Source organism: Lepisma saccharinum, chromosome 1, assembly GCF_977018435.1.
Source record: "Lepisma saccharinum chromosome 1, izLepSacc3.1, whole genome shotgun sequence".
NCBI classification, from domain to species: domain Eukaryota; kingdom Metazoa; phylum Arthropoda; class Insecta; order Zygentoma; family Lepismatidae; genus Lepisma; species Lepisma saccharinum.
In genome coordinates this window covers 123,402,162-123,420,975 of record NC_139229.1, presented here as the reverse complement: position 1 = coordinate 123,420,975, position 18,814 = coordinate 123,402,162, and the positions used below count along the sequence as shown (strand labels likewise).

General features: G+C 35.8%; 1 protein-coding gene and 1 long non-coding RNA gene across 2 annotated transcripts; both read right to left on the bottom strand.

Annotated features, from left to right (window-relative positions):
* Positions 1-10,422: 10,422 nt before the first annotated feature.
* Positions 10,423-12,759, bottom strand: LOC145987794 (uncharacterized). The gene is made up of 3 exons (XR_014441691.1): positions 12,628-12,759; positions 11,050-11,204; positions 10,423-10,653 (listed from the first exon to the last, which is right to left on the bottom strand). It is a non-coding gene; the product is annotated as an uncharacterized LOC145987794 (long non-coding RNA).
* Positions 12,760-15,886: 3,127 nt separating this feature from the next.
* Positions 15,887-17,873, bottom strand: LOC145987788 (uncharacterized). Its single transcript, XM_083122487.1, has 3 exons — positions 17,838-17,873; positions 16,445-16,701; positions 15,887-16,063 (listed from the first exon to the last, which is right to left on the bottom strand). Exons 1-3 carry the CDS (start codon positions 17,841-17,843, stop codon positions 15,961-15,963), a joined length of 366 nt encoding a protein of 121 aa, XP_082978613.1. The 5' UTR covers positions 17,844-17,873; the 3' UTR covers positions 15,887-15,960.
* Positions 17,874-18,814: the final 941 nt, after the last annotated feature.

Here is an 18,814-nt window from a genome sequence, read left to right as displayed (position 1 = left end):
CGGAAATCACCTGGCTGATTGCCAGAGAAAACCTCTTCAATAGACAAAGCAGTTTTCAAAAATTACTGCTTTTTTGAATGTATAGTTTTTACCAAATCTTATCTTCAAATTTCAGTGGTTTTCTTTTAAATATATCAACATACACACTCATATGACTTGAGTAGTGTTGAACGTATATTTTGTAAATACTTCTTTTAATAGTATATTATAATTTTCAAAGTTTGATTTTTTTATTTGAATTGTTGTTTTAATTCTACTTTATGCATGGACAGGATCATCGGGACTGGTATCGAACTCGGGACTTCTTGTTTATAATGGAACTACAAGCAAAAAAAGTCTGCGCAGACCCGCGACTCCTGTGCACCATACTCCCAGGTGGAGGGGAGGGACAGAGTGGAACATGCTTCCTTATGGGCCGAGTTGAACGGCAGGAGGAGGAGGCGCGCGGAGACTTTTCGCCGAAGGTGTGGTCGCTCTATACAAGGCCACGACGTTATCACTACACCATGGGGGAGACATGTTTGAATTTGCACATAAAGCAAAAGAAAAATAAGAAATTTTGCTACATCTTTTAACACAATCAAATGTATTCTTGATGAGACAGTTTCTTCTTGAACTATGACTATGAACGAAAATCTAATATCAAACTCCTTGACATTAGTATTAGCATACAATATTTGTATTCTGGCTTTCCAGTGTATTATGTATAATTTGACTTAATGGCCACTAAACTTGGTCATGGAACAAGATGTGGTGTATTTTGGCCGTCTAGTGTAGTGATTCTCAACTGTAGTTGAGACCACAGCATGGTAAATTCAGAAAAATTCTAATTTCTATAATTTTTTAAACTTTTACAATAATGTACACCCTTAAACTTAAGTATTAATAAACAATGGAATATGGTATGTGCCTAGGCTTGTTGACAAATATAAAATTGGGTTCAAAATAGTTGGCAATCATTTGATCAAATGAACTCTTATGGCCTGGTACAATTTATGCCAGGGCCCGATACTGGGCCACAGCCTGGCACTTGAAAGGCATTGCAATAGTGCATGGTGGCAACAAAACTGAGGCAGAAACTGAAATAGATTGGCCACAAGTGGCAATTAAAAAATAAAATCTGGCTCAGACACGTTAATTGGGATTGGATCTACAGCTTAAAATGGAACCTGAATCACAGTGCCTTTATTGGGTATTGAACCTGGAACCCCTTAATTACAAGGTGACAACATTACCTTATGCCATCAGCATTCCTGTTCATGGGGCCATGCACCCCTTCGAGCCATGAAAAATTTAAATGCGAGCCTATAAAAGCCAGAAAAGTAACCGGCGATTTTCCACATTTGTAAAAAAATTCGATTTTGTCCTTGCATAAGTGAATAGGTTTATTGTGTAGAGAGGCATGTTCCAGAAGTCTGCAGTCTGCAATATTGGTAGTTTTAGTTTTATAACCATTGATGCAAGGCTACCAGATGCCCCAATTTAGTTGGGACAGTCCATTCATTTTATTTCCTTTTCTGGCCTTTTCGTAGCAGTCATAATGATAAAACATATCTTTTTTTGGTTAACTCACATTTAGACACATTCTTTGTAATAATAAAAATTGTTATTACGTATAATTTCATTTTTATATATATTATTTTATAAACAAAGAATTATCATTGCAGGCCCCCGTGGCGGAGTGGTTAGCACATCGCGCTACGACATACGCCAGGCGTTCCGATTCGAATCCTGGTCTCGGCATGGATGTTTGTGAGTGTGCATTCATCAATTTCATGATATCATCATTAAGCCCTATCTTCGCAAATTAGCCAAAAGTGGCACAAAAAGCGAAGTAAAATAAAGCAAATCAACCAAATTATCATTGCTGTTCAATTATAGTGGTATAAATATTTTAAGGAAATTTAAAACCATTGTTAATTTGTGGAACACAATACTATTTGAAAACTTCTGAGAATTGAATGTAAACAATAAGCACCTACTCCGTGTGACAACCTTTGTCAGTAAGCGACTATATGTTGTTGATGATTGTTTGGTAGGGGGAATCGATTTCTTCTGTTTCTTTGGACCATCATGCTGCAACTATACAATTTTATGTCTAGCTCTAGTACCAACTCCAACAGAATTTTGTCGACCGCTGTGGCAGAGTGGTTAATAAAGTATGCTACAACGCCAGGGGGTTCCCAGTTCGAATCCCGGCCTGGGCATGGGTGTTGTTGTGAGTATGTTCCTTCATCAATTTCATCATATCGTCACTCATCTTCATCGTCATGATTTGACGTGGCAGAAAAATGATGTAAAATATCCTAACTCAATCAATCCTACAGAATTTTGGATCTTATCTTTGTTCCACATTGTAGGGTCTCCCCCCTCCCCAAAGGTCGTATTTCAGACCTATAGAATCCACCAACCCCAGAAAGACTTACCAAATTCTAAAATGAAATAATGAAAATATACTTGTTTAGCATTTGTTGTATAATTGAGGGTTATTTTCTTGCGTTGAATTTATTGGAAGGCAAGGAAGGACAGTATCAGATTTATGACGCTACTATTTATGCATAAAATATTAATCAGAAACTTTGCATTTCATCAACTGGATCTAATATCCTTATTTTGTTATTAAAAAAAATATTCAATAATATGTCTTTTTGACATTAAATTTCTTAACTGTACTGTTGTTTCATAGTACAAATTTTGGTGGTCTTAACCACACATAAGCTAGGTAATGAATATGTACAGTTCTATCTCTATTCATTAGCACATCGCGCTACGACGTCCCGGGATCGAATCCCGGCCTGGGTATGGATGTTTGTGAGTGTCCATTCATCAATTTCATCATATCATGGCACAAAAAGCGAAGTAAAATAAACAAATCAATTAATTAATTAATTAAAACTATTCTCATATCTTCTTTTTACCTAGTCACATAATAATAATAATAATAATACAATATTTATTAATTTATGCATTATGAATAGACCAATAAATTATGTTAACGTATTAATTACATATATAACATTCAATAAAAAATCTGGCCATTTTCCAACAACAGTACTTGCATTTACTCGTATAAGTAACTTTGGGCTCTAAATCTCCCTTGTAGTAGCATACTGATTTTAAATATTAAATGGAGTGTATATGCATGTAGTTGTTCTGCATACGTATTGTGAATAGTAAAGTTTTTAATTGTCCTTAAACATCTAATAGTTTAACATTAACATTTGCTTCATTTTTATGACATCACAGGAAAGCAACTTGAGTATAACAAAATTATTTTAAGTTTTTAAACGGTTCATGATATGATGACAATGGCACAAACACGTGAAAGTTTGTATTATGTTCATTTTGTGCTCAGATAGGTTAATAAGGACTGGGTCTACAGTTTTAAAATTGAATCCGAATCACTATGCAATATGTCCACTGAGGATCAAACTTGGTACCCCATGATTATAAGACAGTGTTACCACTATGCCATTGGGTAGGAAATACACAAACTCATATATGGCAAAAACAAATTAGTAACTAGCAGAAATGGCTAATGTGTGTCTCTTGCATGTAAAATTATTTAGGTAGTTCCAAAATATAACATTAGGAACCTCTAAGACTCTAAATTGACATTGGAAGTGAAATAGGTTAGCCGTAATTAGTAACAAGCCAAAATTTCCGGCTTTCTTGGAACTCTAATATTTATCAATCAGAGTTTTCATCAAATGCGAACATGGGAATAATGCCACTGCAGTTCTTGCTTTGTGCGTCATGCATTTAGATGAGAACGTTAATGTGAAAATTCTTAACAACCACGTCAGAAGTTGAGCTGTTATTAAAAGAAATATTCATTAAATTATGAATAGAATTTGTGCATGCATTTCGATGTTTTAAAATACATATCGAAAAAATATAGTGGGTAAGAACATATTAGGTTATGTAAGTCGAACGAAGTGGACAAAATGCTGACATTGAAATTTTGTTGTTAAAGGCGCGGTGGTCCAGTCGGTAGGGCGTCTGACTGCCACACGGGACACCCGGATTCGATTCTAGGGGTGGGTGATCTAATGTCGGAATTTTTCCGGCCTAGTCCCAACATAAGCGCCTCTGGGACTTACTCAGCCTCAAATAAATGGGGGTACCTGGGGGCTTTGAAATCATTGTTAATATGGAAATACAGTACTTTTCGACAGATTGATTGATTGATTTGTTGTTTTAAGTCCACTTTATGGACAGTAAGGCTAATCGGGACTGGACCTACAGTTTATAGTGGGATCCGAACAACTATGTGCCTCCACCGGGTATCGAACCAGGGACCCTTTGATTACAAGACGAGGACGTGGTACTTTTGAGATTGAATGTAAATAAAAACCACAAACTACGATGGTCACTATTTATATTTTGAGCCTTGGCAACACTGATTGAAGTTAGGCGCGATTTGACGTTTGCACGGAATCGTCAGGCATTATTGACCATAACGTACTTCAAATGTTTTGTCAATAGCTTCATTTGTGTTGTTTATGTTGCCTTGGAGATTGCGCGACAGCAATAAAATGGAATTAACTCGTGAACATTTTCGTGCGATGATTTTTTACGATTTCCAACGTGGATTATCAAGACAAGAGTGCATCGATCAACTTACTTCCACATTTGGTGATGAAGCCCCATCCTTTGCCACTGTGAAACGCTGGTATAACGAATTTAATCGTGGCAACCATTCGCTCACCGACGAGATTCGCGAAAGTCGTCCAAAATCAGTTATTGTTCAAGAAAACATTGATGCTGTGCAAAACCTAATACTGCAAGATCGTCATGTGACATACTTTGAGATTGAGGCAACCATAGGCATTAGTTCCACCAGCATATATAAAATATTACATGATCATTTAGCTGTGAGAAAGGTATGTTCTCGTTGGATCCTACACAATTTGACAAAAACTCAAAAAGACGCTCGCGTCAATTGGTGCAAACAAATGCTCAACAAATACAATCGTGGTGCTTCAAAAGACGTATATAAGATTGTAACAGGTGACGAATCATGGATATATGCATATGAGCCGGAACGTAAACAGCAGTCGACTGTATGGGTGTTTCAAGATGAACCCAATCCAACAAAAGTTGTTCGCGCTCGAAGCACATCGAAACAAATGGTCGCCTGTTTTTTCGGGAAAACTGGTCATGTGGCAACTGTGCCTTTAGAGGAACGTAGAACGGTCAACTCTGAATGGTACACAACAATTTGTTTGCCAGAGGTCTTCGGTCAAATACGGAAAACAAACAAACTCCGTCGGATCCTTCTTCATCAAGACAATGCTGTCACACATCTCGTCTAACAACCGACTTTATGAACAGTCAAAAAATCGAATTGATGGGTCATCCGCCGTACAGTCCTGATTTGGCACCCAATGACTTCTTCTTGTTCCCGAATGTCAAGAATAAATTGCGTGGACAACGATTTTCGTCGGCGGAAGACGCCGTTGATGCGTTCAAAAACCATATTATGGAGGTGTCTTTGACAAATGGTTCGAACGAATGCAAAGGTGTATTGACCATAACGGAGAATACTTCGAAAAACAATAAAGCAGTTTTCAATGCCAAATTCCTTTTTTTTCATTGTTAGCCTCAAAATATAAATAGTGACCCTCGTATACGCCGTGTGACAGCTTTTGTCTGCAAGCGACTGCGTTGCTGATGGTCGGGTTGGGGGAGCGGACTATAGCTGAGTTGAATATTTACCTTTACTTTGGACCATAATATTGCAACTCTACAATTGTACTCCCAACTGCAATACTACTTTAGCGTTAGAGTACGAAATCCCAGGGGGAACGAAGGGACTCCTCCCACCACGATCTTCTTCTAAAATTTTCCGGGGGAGGAGAAGTTTGTGTTGTGACAAGGGAACGGATTTTTAGGTGCTAAAAAAAGGGATTTCGGACTTTATAAACTCCATTTTAGGACTTTTAGGTGCTTACAATAAATTAATAGGCGTAATTATTAAATAATAATAATTTTATGAAATAACTGGTTTTAGATTCAATTTGTACACAAAAGTTACTATTTTAATGCAATAAATTATATTCTTTGATTATAAAAATACAAAATTTGTCCAGTGTAAATATCATATTTTGAAGTACTGCACCACCGTATGTTTTTCAATATTCTGGTGAAGTTCTTCCAGTTGTCCTCGAGTAGGCGCTTCTACAGTCACGAACACTACTGGGTTGTAACAATCCCATTAACTTTCAATGCGATCGTTACAACCCAGAAGTGTCCATGGAGAACCGTCTCTTCACTCCGCAGGAAGTTATTGTTTCAAACTTCATAAATGCAACTGCTGCTGATTGCTAAGGCAGGTTTGGTTCTCCCCGAGGCGTAGTGATAACGTCGTTGCCTTGTAACGAAGAACAGGCTCGATATCCGTTGGAAGCACATAGCAGTTGGGATCCCACTTTAAACGTTAGGTCAAGTCCCGATTAATCTATCTGTGTACAAAGTGTGCTAAAAAACACTGAACCTCAAAACTCAAACCACAGGCAGGTTCGCAGTAGTCTTCCCTCCTTGATGAACAGCTTCTATCCCAGGGCAATTGTAGTCAGGGTTGTTAAAGGTCCAGAAATTTTAAATAAATTCAATTCCTGTCCAGGAGAGAAAATCAGCAAGCGTAAATGGGTTCTGGACCGTAAAGAACTTTTTTATCTGTAAAGCATTTCAATTCGGTCCCGGAACCTTTATTCCGGAAGAATTTAAATACGGTCCAGGAACCTTTTTTCTAGATGAATTTAAATTCGGTCCAGGAACCTTATTGTCCAGATGAATTTCAATTCGGTTCAAGAACATTTTATTCTGGATCTATTTAAATATGTTCCAGGAACCTTTTTTCCGGATCAATTTAAATGCGGTCCAGGAACCTTTTTCCCGATCAGTTGAAATAGGGTCCAAGTTTCGTATTAAAAAAAAAACCGAAATTTTGCCGAATTTAAATTATGCGAGAAAAAAAAGTTTCGGGTACTGTTGCGTAACTCAATAGAACCCATTAGAATGTACCGTACCGTTAACATCCCTGCTTACCATTACGGACCTGACGAAAAACAATTATACACTTGTGAGCATGAAAGACTAATCCAGGTACTGGCTGTTTTGAGAATCTAAGGAGCAAGGTAGAAAAGGGGAGAAAGCAAGTGGGCGCTTGTCCATAATCAGTGCCGAGATGAACGCACGCCACTGGTTATAACTTGCTATTGTCCAAATATGTTTATTATTGCTTTAACTTCAGTTAAAATATTAGCAGGAGTATTTACAAATTATCCCCTTATATTATAAGTTCTATACAATTAGTCCAAACAATACAAAAATCTGGAAAAAACTATTGAGTTTACTTGTATTAAAGCACACAGTAATATTACAAGCAATTCCCATGTAGATGAATTTGCAAAGAAAGCAGCATGCCTTCCAAATATTACGAACTTATCATTATATTAATACTATATTGATCTCCATAGAGTAAAGAAGAAAATTTTGAATGAATGGTTTGATTTGTGTCGAAATGAACTTACAACAGTTGTAGGATCATACAGATAGGCCATTTGCTGAATTCAAAACACAAACCATGGTTTTATCATGTTCGTGGTACGAGAAATGTAATTGTATTAATTAATAGACTGAGGTCGGGTTATATGTGTAGAGTCACTCGGGGAAATACGCCCAACTTTTTTTTTTTGGCGGTTTATAGCTTTGCGGAATGTAGGAGTGTCGCAATGAAAAGGATGTCAAATGAAAGCTACATGTTTTGTTATTGTCACCTATAAGTTTTATTACTGTAAGTGTTATAGCAAAGAACCATAGAAAAATAAACAGATGAATGTCAATTTGGGCAAATCACCCCGTGTTCAGGGTAAAACGCCCACAGATTAGGGGCAAAATGCCCAATACAAGAAACAATTGTTGTAATACTTGACATGACATATTTAAAGGAAAATAATACACAGCAGTAACTGGAAGATTATTAACGTTTGTTTCGTAAACAGAACATCATTTGTACAGATAAGCATAGCGTGTCTAACAACATTTATTTTGAATTTACCATAGCCTCTTTTACTGTTTACATTTGTGAGAAATTGCATTGCACGTTGGACACATGGACTTGAATTTGGTACATATTTCATGCATCCACATACTACAACGAATACACTGATCCAGTCACATTGTAGTCCTTTCTTATCATAATAATGCCCATGGGCATATTGTACATAATTTCTGTGGGCATATCACCCCACAACTACAAGAAGAAAATTGAATCACTGAGTTGGCAACTCTGAGCACCATGCGGCAGTTTCAATCTGCAAATATGTTTCCCCGACTCTTGATCTTTACACAAATATAATTCAGTTTATTTCTCTCTGGTGAGTATTATTGCACACTGTTAATACAGCAACGTCCAAAAAATTATTACCTCAAAAATTGTCTTCTTACCTCATGAAATTAACCCTGGATGGTTTCAGATTCTTCTCACAAGCTCCAAACCTGATGCCTCGTCTCACCACGGAGGGCGCTTTCAAACAAGAGTCGGAGAGTTGCCATAACATTAACGTTGCGTGAGATACGAGGGGGTGGGCATTTAACCCCGATGGGCATATTCGCCCAAGTGACTCTACTAGCCAACATTTATCTTGAATTGGAATAACGAACAATAAGAAATGTGAATGTGGCTGGGAAAGTGCAGATGCACAACATATAATACTGGAATGCCCAAAATATAATAGAGAGAGAAATATCTTGTATAAAACTTTAACTAACTCTCTAGCCTTCTTGTTCCCTAAGGTTCATGGCTGGAGCAACACAGGCCTTCCATCTGTCCCTATCTTAAGCAAGATCTATCCACTGTTTTCCATCCCTACCAATTTCCTTTAGGTCAATCTCAACATTATCCCTCCATCTTCGTCTTGGTCTTCCTACTGGTCATATATGCAACTTTATGTAATCTAAAGATTCAATTTTCAACAAATTTGTCAAGTTTGGTTGTTAATCCAGATGCGTGGATGGGTTATAGTTTGTTATCCTTTTTAAGGAAGTGTAACATACAATTGTAATGGGGAACGTGTTTTTGTTATGGTTGTTTTTTATTCTAATATCTATGAAATCGAAGGGGCAAAACGGATAATTTAAAATGTAAAGGTGTAATGAAGGTTTCATAAGTATATTGTTATGTACAAAAACGGCATAAAAGCTGTTAGGTCCAAAATAAAGGAATGAATGAATAAAAGAATGAATAAAATATTAGCTCAACAGTTTTAAAAATGCCCGCTTTTAAATGTTTCTTTTAGTATTAAAAGAGATATTATCGATATTACGCATGCATTTGCTACTCTGTTTTTAATATCTTTGCATTGTACCCACCTACGTAATTTAAGATTACTTCCTAGTTGGATGATTTTAGTTACCTCTGTGACTGAGACAATAAGCGATTAGCTCCCGATCTCACCACAAAACTCTTCTTTTTTAGTCCTGGTTTGGGTGTTCTTTCATGTTCTTTCATCCAGTTCATCTAATCAACAATTGTAATGAAGGGGTCCAGGGTTCGATACCCGGTGGAGGCACATAAGTGGTTCGGATCCCACTTTAAACTGTAGGCCCAGTCCCAATTAGCCTTACTGTGCATAAAATGGACTCAAAACACCAAATCAATCAATCTAATAAACATTCATCTTCATTGTAGCGATTATCCAGATTGGCAAAGAAGCAACATAAAGTAAGACAAGTGCATGAATGTAAAATGTTTTAAAGTTAAGAAATTTTATTGTCTTTATAAGTAATAGTAGTAAAACATTCCAGAACCAACAGCCATTTTGAAAAATTTTCTCCTACCCCGCTAGCCTTTCTCTATCTACGACTACGTTTCTAAACTACCAGGAAGGTTCGCTATGTTAAAAACAATCTTTCATATCATTTATATGTTTTAAAATATCGGCTTCATATCTACGAATTTACGTCACTTATCGTTATGACAAAACTTTAAACCGGCCACTTAGATCACCTACGCCTCTCGAACTAGGCGCTTTATTCGAACCTTTAATTTACCAAGTTGGAGACCAAGTGATATCTTAATATTTTCTGTGAGGTTAGCCACCTAAATTTCGAATTTGTACAATGGCAAAACTGTAAAAGATGGATTGTAACAAAAAAACTTACATCCTTTTTTAAAAGTTTGCTGTTTTTCAATAAATAAAGTGTTTTTCTGAGATTAATGAAAATATGTATATTTCCTGATTTAAATTTTCTCACGTAAATTATATTTGTAACTGCGGTATAATTGTTTCTTAAACATTACGGAGAATATTTTAGGCCTAACTTAACTGAGCCGAAATGATCCATTACGTATTTCATGAATGAGAATTCATGGCTTCTCTACTACTTAACGAAGGATATAAGGAAGAGACAAAATTATGTGATTGGATAAGTTATTTATTTATATTCTGAAGATTTTGTGTTTATACAATGCCATTTCGACAGCAGAAAACTAAATTAACCCCTTAGTTGGTTTCTGGAGTAGTGACAGTGTTGATTTGTGTCGTGCCAAGATATCCTGAAAGGGGAACATAGAGTCTCTGGATGTATAAGTGTGACGTAGCATCATACGTCGAGGGACTCTAGAGGAATATCGTGACAGGCTCTCTGAAAAAAGTAAATAAACAGATGGTGGTAACATAGCTTTCGCACTTACATAAATGACAAAGACCACCGGCTATTTGTTACTCATAAGAATTTGAATTAATTTGAAGTGGAAATCATTATTACAATCATTGCATACTATATAAATTTCTATTACACTGCTGAGCAAACTGTCGTGTTGAGGAAAAATATAAAACTTTATGCAGTTCTCTCTTAAATGAATTTTTTCAGCATTCTGGTAAAGTGTATTTGGAAAAATATATATTTTTAAATTCTTCGTAGAAAAGATTTATCAAAATTAACCATAGAACCGGCATCTCATGATTCTCTATTTTTGCATTAAAAATGTGTGTATTTTCAATGCATTACAAATAAAAATATGTATTAACATAAACTTACGGATCGCCATCATCTTGGGGAATAATTGGACCGGCTATGTGAGGGGCGATGGGCGCACGGGGACCCATGTGAGCGGCGATAGGGGCACTGGGTAGAGCAAAGTTCTCAGTGTCTGCATAAGCGGCGGCCATGAGGCAAAGGAGAACAATGACGAACTGAAAATAAAGAGAAAAGGTAAACAGTATTAGTGCTGGAAACTCTCTTGAGAACAAATTATATAAAAAAGTATATTTAAGTATACTACCACAAGAGAGCATCTAAATAAATGCATGCGTGTGGGAATGGCAATGGCAATGTTGTATCAGCACTTTACTTGAATTTCGCTAATTAACATGATACATTGATATTAATTATAAAGGTTTGGATGAATTGTGAGAATCGTTCAGCATTATTATGATATCAATGCCGATTTTATACTCAAGCAGTGCGGTTTAATATAACTCATTTCATCACCATCTATATCTAGATATATATTCCATAACATTTTGTTTTCCGTGATCGATGATTAATGAATTAAGTTGCAATAACGTGTAATGGAAAGTTGTAATGAATGATGTTCAGCGAACAACTTCCTCCAGACATTATGAGCAAACAGATCAGATCGTGAGTGGTATGCATTGTACGTATGGTGCGGAAGTGATTCAAGTTACGTTATTCGTAATCATATTAGGAATGTATACTTCTTACCTTTTCCGAATCCCTACAGAAACTGTTAAAAGTGTGCCAAGTGGTGAAATGCAAATTTCCTCGCGGCTTACCCGAATCTGTTTACCCGCTATCTTCCCAGATTACACTGCGTGATGATGTCAAGTTGAATATCATACATTTCCATTAAAGTTTCAATATTGTAAGAAAATTTAGAACTTCGTCCTAACATATATATAATTATCCACGCTTAAACACATGCAAGTATTTAGGGGTGTTATTTACAGAGAGAGTACAACGTTAAGTGGTTCAGGATATGCTTTTGTTCCAATCTATCCATGTTACATGAAGAAGGCACTCATATATATTTATGGGATGGAATTACCATTATGTATTTAATAGCCATATCAGTAATAGAAATAATTCCATTTTCAATGAACCAAAATATTGATATATATATATATATATATGTATGTATGTATGTATGTATGTATTGGTAAGTTAAATGTAGTGAATTACTTCCAATTTTGACATGATCTTGGAATTCAAGTTTTAAGAAATAATTTTTTGATCGAACATTTACATAAAAAACAATTAAATAGATTTCCTAATTTTACTTTTATGCATGGAGGATAACAGAAGTCTGAAAAGGACTATAAAGGGCGAAGCTCCTGCTAAAAAATATTGTTCTTGTTTTTTAGTATTTTATCTGCTTTAGTCATATAACTCTGGTTCAATTATTTTTTCCATAACTCAGATAATTATGTAAGTAAAGTTTAATGTTTAAAAATGCTGTTCCCTGTAATAGAAAAACATACCAGTCTAATTAGTATTGACAAATTATTATTTTCGTGGAAGAACTCCAGTGAAGGTTTGGTACTTCTAAATAATTTCTCTCTAACTGTTGCCGAAGTGTCAAACTATCCTTCTTACCTTCATGGCCGGTGATGAATTGTCTTCTGTGCTCTTGAAATGAACTGAATTAACCAACGCAGTTGGTGCAAGCTCCCACTTCACACTTCACTCCGGATTATCCTCAGAATATATAGGCTAGTAGAAATAAAAGAAACAAAATATGCATAATAACACAGTTCAAACCAAAACAAATTTAAATCACGATGTGGCATTCCCTTCGAGGAAAAGAGCCAGTATATTGGAGTGATATTTGGAAAATTAACGCCATAGAGGCACATTAAAAATAATATAAAACACTTTACTATCTTAGGCACAAGAGTGCTTCGTCACACGCGATAATCTCAATAATTATAAAAGGAATATCCGTGAATATATTTTCTTATAGATTTGTCTTGGCTAATTCATGAGAAAAGGTGAATTATTTATTCTTAAATCCCAACACCATGTTGTCACGTAAGACTTGAAATTCTTAAAGGGAGAAAATCAGGGAATTTGACTTTCACTTCAAGCAATATGTGAATAACACACTTCAAAACAAAGGAGGACTATTCATTGAATATACCATGCAAGAAGAGAAACTTTAAATGACAATGGGTATTATTTCTTTTACAGATTAAATAATAATATAAAAAAGCAAACGGAGAAATAACATTGACAATTGGAACAAATATGCGGGTTCAATTGAAACACCGTAACAGGCAAACATTATCCAAGTGTTGGCAGTGACAAATTATGAAATTCTCTTGCAGAACAGGACCGGGGTGAAGTAGTAGCTTTTTATGTCATTCGTTCGCCTTCACCCCCTTCGCCACATTTGAATGAAGATTTGTTGTACGTTGCAAATTTAAACGTCGTGTTAATTTACAAAGTTTCGCTTACCGCCCCTTGGCCACGTAGGTCAAAAATAATTGAGTTAATTTGATATTTTATGTGTGTACGTATTGAATCAATGGACAACAAACATCGGACATTCAAACTTAGAAAGACCTGCAATTTTATTCAATCTTTTTCAGTTGCAAGTAGGATATTGTAACAAAAGATAAATGAATGTATTCAAATATATTTTTAACTTATGTTCAGAGAAGGACAGGCAGATAAAATTATATTACCAATATTCCCTATAGCTCAAAGAAGAAAAGTTTTCGAGATACTGGCTAAGCACACGAAAATTACTATTACTTACTATTAAGTATTACTTAACATAGATTATCTTCTTTCCTAATTGTAGCTAATTATCAAAACACAGCGAAAAATATTTATCTCAACAATGTCGAAGTACAAAAATCCTACGAATATTCATGTGAATTGTGCACGGACGAATCTACTTTAGTAGTATTGTTAGGTTAGTGAGAAGCGTGAATGAAAAGTATTTCGAATGTTGGGAAAAGACGTTGACAGGGAAAGCGCATTTTAAAATAAAATCCAGAGTTTTAAAATTTTCTGTAGCTTGAATACATCATTTCTTTTTTTAATTTTCGTTATTTTACGTCACTTTAGTATGGTTATGATTTTGTTATTTTAAAGTCGTTTTTCTGTCCCTTTTGGCTAATCGTTAGGATGAGGATGAGTAATGATGTGATGAATTGATGAAGGGACACACAAATAACTCCCAAGTCCATGGTGGGACTCGAACCCGAGTTTTCCTGGCGTCGTAACGCGCTGTGCTAGCTACTCTGTCACTGAGGTCGGCTATCACTTTACTACATCTCTAGTTTAATTACAACATTGTGGATGAATGATGAACAGATGAAATAGGTGACACACAAGTTCACGTCTATGCCTTACGTATAACACTGAATGGTAACAGATCTATAATTTTGTGTAATTATTATTCATTAGACAACTTTCTATTGTTAGCAACTACCTTGGTAAACGCAAGTATACTGCAGAACGTTCAGTTATAACTTGCTATTGTTCAAATATGTTTATTATTATTTTCATTTCTGTTAGAATATTACTTCGATGATTTTGAAAAAATGCTTCTGGGTAGATTTGCGCTGATGACACATGTTAGAAAAGCAAAGCGAGAGCGGCACAAAAGTAGCTGGTTCCCGCCCACTGTGTGGCAACCTCAACCGAGCTCTGTTGCCTAGTTTGAGCGTCAGACCGGCCTATCCTCTGGCACTTTTGTTTCATCCCTGACCTTTCTAGCAAATACTGTCAGTTTGTATCATATGGTTACAAAGACCAACTCTACAACGTGATTTTCCATTCTCTGAAACCTCCGAACACATGGGGTTGTGCTCCGACGTGGAAACAGCGCAAACTTCTGCCACCCGCCTAATTTCGTAGCCGTGCGTTTAGTTGCATGATTGAGTGGTTGACTTCTTATCTCACTAACAAAGTTTACAGGTTGAAGTACTGGCTTGAGCCTGTGTGTATTTTTCGGTGTCCTATTCATCAAGTCCATCAGCAGATAAGCAACATAAAGTAAGACAAATTGTTTCATTACTTTATGAATTAATATTAATCAACTTTTAAAATAAAAGCAGTGTGGGAATACTTTATATAATAAGACTGTCAAGATTTCTTCATAAAAGGTAAGAATTTTCAATGAACATATTAGAAATTATTATGAGGAAACGAATAAGCACCGTTTTACCTCTTTCTCGTGAAAGCTTTATGTTTCCTGGAGTTGTTGCGATTGAAGTGAAGATACATCCTTGTTAAGGTTCCTGTAAAAAAACAGTAGACTATCGAAAAACGTACTATGTTTTTCAAAAACACAGAGGGGTTCAAAATTTGCATCATAGTTTAAAATTATTCCATGAAATAATAGCGAATTTAAAAGATTTTTGGTTTAACATACAATGGCTGCATTTCTTGTATCTACAACTATACAGAGAGAGTAGTAAATCGCATCTGTTCGCTTTGGAGGACATTGTAACCTCAGGTTTTGATTTAAACTGAGAGATTAACATTGCTTCTACAAGTAACAAATATTTATAGACTACATATGTGTGTGTGTGTGTGTGTGTATGCGTGTGCGCGCGTGTCTGTGTATTCGTAATTTGGGAGTTTAAGGGAAGATAGTAGACAAGAAAGTTTTACCCTGGACCAAATTCTCATACAAATTCCACGACATATGGCTAATTTCTAAAAATGCCAAGCTTGTAGCTCTTTAAAAATTTTGCATGAACTAAAATTAATTGAGCCAAATGATACTTTCATGATTGCAAACTCTAATATTCTGTACTTAAGAATTTGAGCTCAGTCTGTGGTTTCTTCACCAGTTAAGAAAGGAAACAAGGTAAAGATAATTACATAAGATTGATTTTTTTATTTATTTAAATACTTAAGATTTGGTGTTCTTACAACTCCAATTCAACAGCGGAAAATAAAATTAACCCTTTAGATGGTTCCTGGAGCTGGGGCGGTGTTGATGTGTGTGCTGCCAAGAAGATGTCCTGGAAGGGGGGCAGTGTGGACAGCGCCTCTGGTGGCAGCTACGTATCTGGAAAAGCGAATTAGTACATAGTGTTAGTGCATTTTTCACAATTATGGAAATGTCAAAAACTGCGGATTTCTTGTTACAATAATATAATATCTTCGGAAGTTGATATCATTATATTCTATCTACATATATTTTCAACTATCGGAGTAAAGCATGGAATTAAGACAAGACAAAAATAAAAATTAATTTACACTTCTCATCTAAATGAATTGCTTCATCATGCTTGTAAATTAGCTTCAGAATTATTTTTTTAAAATAACTTTCAATTCTTCTTTAAAAATAAATTTATCAAGATTAAATGTAGAACCGCTAACTCATAATTCTCTCTGTCATTGCACATCTGTGTATATTTTTAATGTATTAACAATAGCATAAACTTACGGGGCACCAGCAACTGGGGCAGCAATTGGGGCTGCAAGAGGAGCGGCGATAGGAGCGGCGAGAGGAGCAGCCCATTGAGCGGCATAAGGAGCGGCGAGAGGACCAGCCCATTGAGCGGCATAAGGAGCGACTACTTGAGCGGCGATGGGGGCAGCCAGTGGAGCACCAAGGGTTCTGTAGGTGGCGATTCCTGGCAGAGCAGAAATCAAACCGCCTGCAGAAGCGGCGACCACGACGGCAAGGAGAACAATCAAGAACTGAAAGTAAAGAGGAGAAAGAACGTAGTAATAAGTTTTCGAAGCTCTCTTGTTCTATCAGTAGAATATTTAATTATTCAAGCAATGCATTTAAATATTAATAAATGCATTCATGTAACAATGTTATATCAACACTTTTTTTGAATTTACGCTGATTAATGTGATGCGCCGATAAAAAATGCATAAGTTTATTGTGGATTGTAAGGAACATGAAAACATTATTATGATTTCATTGCCAGTTTCATACTCTTGTAGTGCAATTAGTTTGACTTATTTGATCACCATTTACCACACTACCACTTTCATTAACTGATAAAATTTGTCATTATTCCCTCAAATGCTGATAATAATTGGTCAAATTTTGAGTTACAAGAACTTTTAATATAAAGTATAAATTCCAAGTATCTTTCAACATTGGTTGAAAGTTTTAAACTTCGTGCTAACATAATTATATATCTAATTTCTTGTTTCTGTACACATGCAAATAGTATTCAAGGGTGTTATTTATAGAGATAGTAAAACGTTAAGTGATTCGAGAAATGCTTTTGTTGCAATCTGTTCATCTTACATGAAGGAGGAACTCATTAATATTTATGAGGTAGAGCTTTCATTGTGTGTTCAACAACGATATCAGAGACGCAAAATGGCTCAGTTATTAATTAACCACAATTTAATATATCTCACTAAGTTAAAGATACTGTATTATCCCCAATTTTGACAAGATCGTGGAATTCAATATGTTGGAAATAATTTCATTGGCAGTAAATATATAACACAAACATTGAAGTAGATTTTTACTCTTTATAACTGGTAATATGTACGAAGAAATAAGTCTGAAAGTAGGAAGCCTTTGCAACAAAATTTGGTCTTGATTCTTAAGGTTATTTGCATGTTGCTTAGACACATAACTCTGCACTTATTGTATTTCCATAATTAAAGGGCAAATGGTTAATAAATTTGATCCCTATAATTGTGTGTCAAAGAAAAATACATAGTTTCTTTGGGATTGGCAAATTATTATTTTTCTTGGAAACATGTAAAGTTTCTATGAAGGTTTTAAACTTCCAAAATAATCTCTCTAATTTTGCCTTAGTGACCAATTATCCTGCACAAACTATACTCGATATCCTTCTTACCTTCATGGTTGGTGAGGGTATTGTCTTCTGTGTTCCTGAAATGAACTGAAGTAACGATCGAAGTTGGTGCAAGCATTTATATACCTGTGCGCCAGGCAAACGGCATTGAACGAGGTAATGACCTTCTCTTTACTCGCAGACAACCTGCAGACGCGAAGACAGGATAATGTTTCAAATAGTTGGAAGTTCTGGGCGTGGTCTAACTGCAGTGAAGGTATTTATTATACAGAATAATTAGTCTTTTGTCTTCCCTTGTTCTACAATTTCCATGCGGAAGATAAATTTGATTTGGATTAGAGGAGTGATGACGTGCAGAGAGTGGAATGTTGTGTGTAAAAATCACGGGTTAGAGACTATATAATTGAATTGATTTTGTCATCTTTCTTTCCTATCATGTTAACAACGTCGGTTAGATTACGGACCGATGGAAGCAAAAGAGAAAGCAGTTGGAGGTGATGTCCGTTCTTTACCTTAAAGGCACTGCCAGTGGCAAAAAAAGTGATACCTAGATTCTGAAATGCTTGCTAGCCAGCATGGCGATATGTGTATTGCCTAACTTTACGACAATGTGCGAACTTCGCTACAAAGACTACGACCGTGATGTTTCATGCAGCGTTCTCTTTACACTTGCAAGAAAATCTAATATGCAGTGCGTTTCAAAAGTCACGCAATTCTAACTATCATAACTTCTAAATCGAAGGTTCTAAAATGTATTTGTAGTACTTTTAATTTGCCAACTTGTGCCGTAGAGAAAACTCTAAGACGTAATTAATGGGTGAAATTTAGGATAAATATTTGTCCAGAATGATAATTTCGGGAGAGAAAAATAAATTAGCACAAGGCAGTAATTCGAGTTTGTGATTGACTTTATGGGTTCGGGAATAGCAATTTCATGGGAAAAGTGGCCACATTCCGCCATCTTGGAACTATTACGTACTAAAGGAATGTATTTCAGTACCCACCACCTTAAGTATTTT